At 49.0% G+C, this 8481-nt stretch overlaps 1 protein-coding gene across 1 annotated transcript; it reads right to left on the reverse strand.

The window, feature by feature from the left end:
- Positions 1-1153: 1153 nt before the first annotated feature.
- LOC122388429 (dentin sialophosphoprotein-like) lies at positions 1154-7854 on the reverse strand. The gene is made up of 2 exons (XM_043379498.1): positions 7840-7854; positions 1154-5294 (listed from the first exon to the last, which is right to left on the reverse strand). The coding sequence occupies exons 1-2, from the start codon at positions 7846-7848 to the stop codon at positions 1311-1313; spliced, it is 3993 nt and encodes a 1330-aa protein (XP_043235433.1). The 5' UTR covers positions 7849-7854; the 3' UTR covers positions 1154-1310.
- Between the last annotated feature and the right edge of the window lie 627 nt (positions 7855-8481).

Raw genomic sequence — 8481 nt, forward strand, 5'->3', positions numbered from 1 at the left:
TCGCACAGCAATATAAATGGCACCATCGTGCTCCTGAGCTCAAACTGCATCTGATAGGCATCTTTTTTGTTTAACAATTTCATTTTTAAAATTTGACCTTTTCTGACCTGAAAGTGACCTTACCTCCGGTAAATTAAGCTGAAAATGACCTCAAATGACACAAAAGATATTATTTTCGAAATCTTCGAGTAAAATGGAACATAAAACATGCGTCACGTGACCGATACATGATATGCAATTCTCGTGACCTAGGATGACCTGGCCTTAACCTGAAAAAAATTGAAGTAAAAGTTCGGTACCCTCAGGGTATCTAAGGCATATATCAAGGATTGTGTAAACCAAAAATGAGCCTGATCGCACTTGTCAGCCGGCGGCCAGAGCGTAAATTGTGAACAAGCAACAATGCCGATAATTTTTACTTTGACCTGACCTGTGACGTCATAGGTGATCTCGAGATCAATGACAATATATGGTTCCTCACGGCAGTTTTTCCAGGATTATCAGACGCCGTTTGAATTTTGACGATCGGCCCAGTAGTTTCGGAGATAGGAGGGGGGCTCTGGAGAGCCCCCCCCCCCCAGTCACTCGCGTTATGGAAAATACCCCAGTCATGCGCGGGTTAAAATCAGGTGCCAGTCGCTACATCTTTAGAGGCGGGACAGCGAGGGGAGGTGGTACCCCCCCCCCCCTCCGTCTCGGCTGGGGCGCATATGCAAAATCGATAAATCCGGTTAGGGTCAAGTGACCTGGTGGCCGGACCCTGAATTACCTTGATCTGTATTTATTTTCAGTAGGTGTGTACAAGATGTAAAATGAGGCATGCCAAAAAAAAAACATGCCTAGATGCCTGCTGATGATGTTTTTCTCGTCGCGATGCTCTGAATGAACTGGATGTGGTGCCCAATAGTTTCGGAGATAACCATGGGAGCTGAAAGACAACTCTTACCCCTCGCACAGTGGCTGTGGTACTGGTGCGTAACATGGCCATGGAGCTATAGGCTATTGCATCTAGAATATATAATTTATTGCACATAAAACGTCGTTAGAATAACAGCTGGGTGTTTACTATTTCGGTGCGTGTTTTTGTCTCCGTTTCTGATATCGTTAGATGGCCCGTAAACAAATATTTTCACAGTACATACACAGCGTTGTATATTTGCACAAATTCACAATGCAGTTACAATAATCCGGCGCCCATCCGATACAGATAAGACGCGGCATTCACTCAGCAGTGACGTCATAGAGCTGACGTCGTATATCGTCACACACGGGGTGAGAATTGGCACAGGAGCTAGAGTTCGGTGGGCGCACTAGGGCACCCAGTAGTCGTCGCTGGTGCCGGCGTCCAAGGACCCGCTACTGCCGCTGCTGTAGTCGTCCGTGTATCCGCCACTCAGACTGTCGTCATAGGAGTCACCGTAGCCGCCGTAGCTGCTGCCGACGCCGCGCAGCAGTCGCTGTGTCTGCACGTGGCCTGCCTGCTGGAACTCCTCCTCAGGCTGGGGAGCGCTCTCCACCTCCTCCACCTGGGAGGACAGGTCACCGGGACCGTCCTCCAGGCCGGCGCCGCCGCCCGCCGACTCTTCTGCCGAGCTCCGGAAGCCGTCGTCCATTCCGGAGTCGGAGCCATCGTGACTGTCGAACTGAGAGCCGCCGTACGCGCCATCGAACCCGTCATCACCGCCGTCAATCCGGTCACTGCTGCCGTCATAGAAGCCATCGTCCCCACCGTCGTCCAGACCATTGCTGCCATTATAATAGTCATCGCTGCCATTATCATCCTGAGTATCTTGTTCTTTATAGTAATCATCGTTGCCATTATCATCTTGGCTATCATATCCCTTGTAGTAGTCATCGCTGCCACTGTCGTCCTGGCTATCGTATCCCTTGTAGTAGTCATCGTTGCCAGTGTCGTCCTGGCTATCGTATCCCTTGTAGTAGTCATCGCTGCCACTGTCGTCCTGGCTATCGTATCCCTTGTAGTAGTCATCGTTTCCATTATCATCCTGACTATCGTATCCCTTGTAGTAGTCATCGTTGCCATTGTCATCCTGGCTATCGTATCCCTTGTCGTAGTCATCGTTGCCACTGTCATCCTGGCTATCGTATCCCTTGTCGTAGTCATCGTTTCCATTGTCATCCTGACTATCGTATCCCTTGTAGTAGTCATCGTTGCCGTTGTCATCTTGGCTATCGTATCCCTTGTAGTAGTCATCGTTTCCATTATCATCCTGGCTATCGTATCCCTTGTAGTAGTCATCGTTCCCGTTGTCATCTTGACTATCGTATCCCTTGTAGTAGTCATCGTTTCCATTATCATCCTGGCTATCGTATCCCTTGTAGTAGTCATCATTTCCGTTGTCATCTTGACTATCATATCCCTTGTAGTAGTCATCGTTGCCATTGTCATCCTGACTATCGTATCCCTTGCCGTAGTCATCGCTGCCATTGTCATCCTGGCTATCATATCCCTTGTAGTAGTCGTCGTTGCCATTGTCGTCCTGGCTATCGTATCCCTTGTAGTAGTCATCGTTGCTGTTGTCATCTTGGCTATCGTATGCCTTGTAGTAGTCATCGTTACCATTGTCATCCTGGTTATCATATCCCTTGTAGTAGTCATCGTTGCCGTTGTCGTCCTGGCTATCGTATCCCTTGTAATAGTCATCGTTGCTGTTGTCATCTTGGCTATCGTATCCCTTGTAGTAGTCATCGTTACCATTGTCATCCTGACTATCGTATCCCTTGTAGTAGTCGTCGTTCCCGTTGTCATCTTGGCTATCGTATCCCTTGTAGTAGTCATCGTTGCCGCTGTCATCTTGGCTATCGTATCCCTTGTAGTAGTCATCGTTTCCATTATCATCCTGACTATCGTATCCCTTGTAGTAGTCATCGTTGCCGTTGTCATCTTGGCTATCGTATCCCTTGTCGTAGTCATCGTTGCCGTTGTCATCTTGGCTATCGTATCCCTTGTAGTAGTTATCGTTACCGTTGTCATCTTGGCTATCGTATCCCTTGTCGTAGTCATCGTTGCCGTTATCATCTTGGCTATCGTATCCCTTGTAGTAGTCATCGTTTCCATTATCATCCTGACTATCGTATCCCTTGTAGTAGTCATCGTTGCTGTTGTCATCTTGGCTATCGTATCCCTTGTAGTAGTCATCGTTGCCGTTGTCATCTTGGCTATCGTATCCCTTGTCGTAGTCATCGTTGCCGTTATCATCTTGGCTATCGTATCCCTTGTAGTAGTCATGGTTTCCATTATCATCCTGACTATCGTATCCCTTGTAGTAGTCATCGTTGCCGTTGTCATCTTGGCTATCGTATCCCTTGTAGTAGTCATCGTTTCCATTATCGTCCTGGCTATCGTATCCCTTGTAGTAGTCGTCGTTGCCAGTGTCATCCTGGCTATCATATCCCTTGTAGTAGTCATCGTTGCCAGTGTCGTCCTGGCTATCGTATCCCTTGTAGTAGTCATCGTTACCGTTGTCATCTTGACTATCGTATCCCTTGTCGTAGTCATCGTTGCCGTTATCATCTTGGCTATCGTATCCCTTGTAGTAGTCATCGTTTCCATTATCATCCTGACTATCGTATCCCTTGTAGTAGTCATCGTTACCGTTGTCATCTTGGCTATCGTATCCCTTGTCGTAGTCATCGTTGCCGCTATCATCTTGGCTATCGTATCCCTTGTAGTAGTCATCGTTTCCATTATCATCCTGACTATCGTATCCCTTGTAGTAGTCATCGTTGCCGTTGTCATCTTGGCTATCGTATCCCTTGTAGTAGTCATCGTTGCCGTTGTCATCTTGACTATCGTATCCCTTGTAGTAGTCATCGTTTCCATTATCATCCTGACTATCGTATCCCTTGTAGTAGTCATCATTGCCATTGTCGTCCTGGTTATCGTATCCCTTGTAGTAGTCATCGTTGCCGTTATCATCTTGACTATCGTATCCCTTGTAGTAGTCATCGTTTCCATTATCATCCTGACTATCGTATCCCTTGTAGTAGTCATCATTGCCATTGTCGTCCTGGCTATCGTATCCCTTGTCGTAGTCGTCGTTGCCATTGTCATCCTGGCTATCATATCCCTTGTAGTAGTCATCATTGCCATTGTCGTCCTGGTTATCGTATCCCTTGTAGTAGTCATCGTTACCGTTGTCATCTTGGCTATCGTATCCCTTATAGTAGTCATCATTGCCATTGTCATCCTGACTGTCGTATCCCTTGTCGTAGTCATCGTTGCCACTGTCATCCTGGCTATCATATTCCTTGTAATAGTCATCGTTGCCATTGTCATCCTGGCTATCGTATCCTTTGTTGTAGTCATCGTTGCCAGTGTCATCTTTGCTGTCGTATCCCTTGTAGTAGTTATCGTTTCCGCTATCATCCTGGCTATCATATCCCTTGTAGTAGTCATCGTTTCCATTATCATCTTGACTATCGTATCCCTTGTAGTAATTATCACTGCCATTGTCGTCTTGATTCTTGTAGTAGTCATCGTTGCCATTGTCATCCTGGCTATCGTATCCCTTGTCGTAGTCATCGTTGCCAGTGTCATCTTTGCTGTCGTATCCCTTGTAGTAGTCATCGTTGCCATTATCATCTTGACTATCGTATCCCTTGTCATAGTCATTGTTGCCATTATCATCCTGGCTGTCGTAACCCTTGTAGTAATCATCGTTGCTGTAGTCATCCTGGCTATCGGATCCCTTGTAGTAGTCGTCGTTTCCATAGTCATCCTGGCTATCGGATCCCTTAGAGTAGTCATCGTTTCCATAATCGTCCTGGCTATCGTATCCCTTGTAATAGTCGTCGCTGCTGCTGTCGTCCTGTCCGTCGTAGCTGCTGCTACTATAGTCATCCTGTCCGTCGTAGCTGCTGCTACTATAGTCATCCTGTCCATCGTAGCCACCATTCTGGTCGCTGTCGTTGTCAGTCACATCATCCGTGCCGCTTGTGCTGTACTGCGAGTATTTGTAATCGTCGTCGTAGGATGTCTTCTGACTCCAGTCGCCGCCATCGTCGTACGAGCCGTAGTCGGCTCCGCTGTCGTCCTGAGAGCTCGAGTAGCCGTCGTCGGACGAGGTGCCCAGGTCGTCGCTCAGTGAGTTGGCCGAGCTGTCCCAGTCGGACGAGGACACGTCGTCCACCTTTCCCGGCGCCGAGTCGGCATCGTCCCAGCTGGATCCGGCCAGAGAGTCGTCGCTGCTGTCCAGTGCCTGACTGGCGTACCCGCGGAAGGCGGTCCGCGCCTGCGCGGAGGCCGCCAGCAGCAGCAGCAGGGCAGCGAGCTGCGGACGGAGGGGTCAGGGGTCAGACGTCAGAGGTCAGAGGTCAGTGGTCAGTGGTCAGTGGCCAGAGGTCAGAGGTCATAGGTCAGTGGTCAGTGGTCAGAGGTCAGGGGTCATAGGTCAGAGGTCAGAGGTCAGAGGTCAGAGTTCAGTGAGTAGCACAGCAGGGCAGCGAGCTGTGGACGAAGGAGGCAAAGGCTAGACCTCGACATGGTCAGTGCAGCAGGGTTGATCGAGCTGCGGAGATGGGAAAGACTAAGGTCGGAGCTGGAGGTCACGAATAAGTGTACTGACCGGTCAAGGCAGAAGACAGCGAGCTAAGGACACGAATATGAGGTAGGCTAGAACAAAAAAAAAAAAAAAAACAGACCCAGCACAAGGAGCAGCAGCAGAAAGTGAACAGTGGGCAACGGTGACATATAAGTGCATGTATGGCTAAACTTTTGAATTCATTTTAAAACGGATAAAAACGCAAGAAATTACCCAACGTTTCGCATTTATTGCTTAGTCATGGGTGTAAGAGTACGATTGTACCCTAATAATCGTATTCAAACACCCATGACTAAGCAATAAATGCGAAACGTTGGGTAAATTCTTGCGATTTTATCCGTTTTAAAATGAATTCAAAAGTTTATGACATACATGCACTTATATGTCACATCTGTCATTTGATAATCCTCAAGTAGTCAACGGGTTACCAATGACGTTCTGTGCGACTTGGAGTGGTTGAATGCCCCTAACCTTGCTAAGTACCATCGCATCAGTTTGGTGCACAGGGTCACTACGACTGGAAAGCCGGAAGCGATCGCACAAACCATCGGTGACACCCTGCGTCACTCGTACGAGACGCGCAGAGCTGCCGACCACGCGCTGCCGAGAATCCGCACGGAAGCCGGTCGCCGGCGGCTCTGTTATAGCGCAGTGCGTGAGTACGACTCTCTGCCGTTTGACGTCACCGTGCGAAACTTTCGGCGCCAGCTCAAAAAGCATCTATTGAAAGAACAGTGTGAGGCGCATGGTTAGCTCAGGTCGAGTGGTTGAGTGCTGCTTTTTATGCCTGGTCTTTTACTTGTGTTGTAAATGTTTGACGTGTGCCAATGAAAAACCATGCACCATGGATTTGTCATGAATATATTATCTGTATCTGTATCTGTAATGGACACACTCTCTTAGGGCTCCTCTGCTAGGGAGTAGTGAGCTCAGGCTTTTCCTCCGCTCCGAAGAAAAATCTAATAGTGTTTTTATGATGCTTGGCTGCCGTCAATAAGGCTGTTAGTCGCTACCATTTCTAGTCCTGAAACCTCATTTGTCTCCTGTATTTTGCTGAAATGCAGTTATCTCACGTTTGGAAATGTTGTTTGATTTTATTATCTTTAAATATCCATTCGTATACTTATATCCATTCGTATTGTTTCTATCCAGCCTGCCATTTAGTGCTTCAAGACGAACAGCGTTAAGCTTTTCAAGCTACCTACATACCTATCCTTTTAGAATTGAAATGATTTCTTCACGTTATTTGACAAATAGAACACTGATCATTTTTAAAGTTATTGATATTCCTTTCTCCAGAAGGATGCGGTGAGTGATTCCGGCTTCATGAAAAGCCGCCTCAGGGAAACAACTGGATAACTCACTAGAAATGCAAAACTAGGAACATTAAGCCATTTTTAACACAAACAAAACTGCATGGACAGCAAACGAAAAGCAACTTGCCTTTCATGAAGTGCTGGACAGGTAGGTAAATACCTAATAGGCAACGTGTAAAAATGAACCCTCTTCGAAAAGACTGAAAATTTCAAAAGCAAGTTTTTGTTTGTTTTCAGGACTCTTTGCAATTTGAATAACATGAAGTGTTGATATTATTTAAATTAAAAAAAATATTCATAGCCAATGCTTCAATTTGCATATATTGAAATAAGCAAGCAAGCACTGTGCATTGTAGGTACTGGTTTGTACTTTGTAAGCTTTGCTACATCTGAAGCATGTGTAAAATAATGTCCAATTGCAGCAGTTTACAGAACGTGCCAGAAAGTGGCTGTCCTACCGGGAAGTGGCCATCACCAGGTCTCCACCAGCGTCACCACTAAGCCGTTAGAGTCACCGTCTTCAGATATCTGCCACCACATCTCAGCCAGCGCCGCGCACCCGAGCCTGGCACCCTGGCTACCAGTGCCGCGCACACGAGCTTGTCACCCTGGCTACCAGCGCCGCACACCCAAGCCTGGCACCCTGGCTGCCAGCGCCGCACACCCATGCCTGGCACCCTGGCTACCAGCGGCCAGCGCCGCACGCCCAAGCCTGGCACCCTGGCTACCAGCGCCGCACTCCCGAGCCTGGTATCCTCGTCACCAGCACCCGCTCTGGCGCAGCGTCTCGCGCCTGCGGTCCCACCACCACCGTCCAGCAGTCTCTCTCCGCTCCCAGCCGGCTGGCGCGAGCCGTCCGCGGTGCCCCACCACGGCTCCGCGGTGCCCCGCCACGGCTCGGCGCTCCCGGCGGCTGGTGCCTGCAGCTGCCGACACTGTCCTGCGGGACAGACACTCACCGTTCTCATGGCTGCCCGCGGTCAGTGACTGATGAGGCCGCCGGTCAGCGCCGCCTTATATTGTTTCCTGGTCCGAGACCAGCCCGCCGACCGGACCTGCGGACCATTCTGACCACCGGCCGCGGTAAAATGCGGCAGCTCGGAGTCGGGACGCCGCTCGGCTCCGAACATTGGCGGAGTTTCCTCCGAGCATGGCCACTTTCCGCAGCTCTCCTCCTGTGGCCAGCGAGCCCCGCCGGTCGGCCTGCCCCTCTGTCTGTCTGTCTGTCTGTCTGTCTGTCTGTCTGTCTGTCTGTGTTTTCCTGAACTGCTGGGCGGCTGACCAGGAGCAGCGCTCTGACCTTGTGATGACCACTTTGGCACAGCGGTAGATATCACAGGTAAACCGTACACAGCAAATAGGATACTGGTGCACTTTTGTGTAGTCTAGGGCATTGTTAAATTGGCGAGGCAGCTTTCTCTTCGTGCTCGGAGCACAATACTCCACAATTGACGTGATAAGGTGTATCGTACCTGGCACACTCAATGGATTATCGGCACGGTGAATGGAACAAAAGACAGCTAAAGAGCACCAAGGTTAGCGAAAGCATCGCTTTCAGCATGAATATGTAGATAAATAGGCTGCATTTTCCAGAAAATAGA

This window comes from Amphibalanus amphitrite, unplaced genomic scaffold (genome assembly GCF_019059575.1).
Source record: "Amphibalanus amphitrite isolate SeventyFive unplaced genomic scaffold, NRLGWU_Aamphi_draft 000322F_arrow, whole genome shotgun sequence".
In the NCBI taxonomy this organism is placed as follows: Eukaryota; Metazoa; Arthropoda; class Thecostraca; order Balanomorpha; family Balanidae; genus Amphibalanus; species Amphibalanus amphitrite.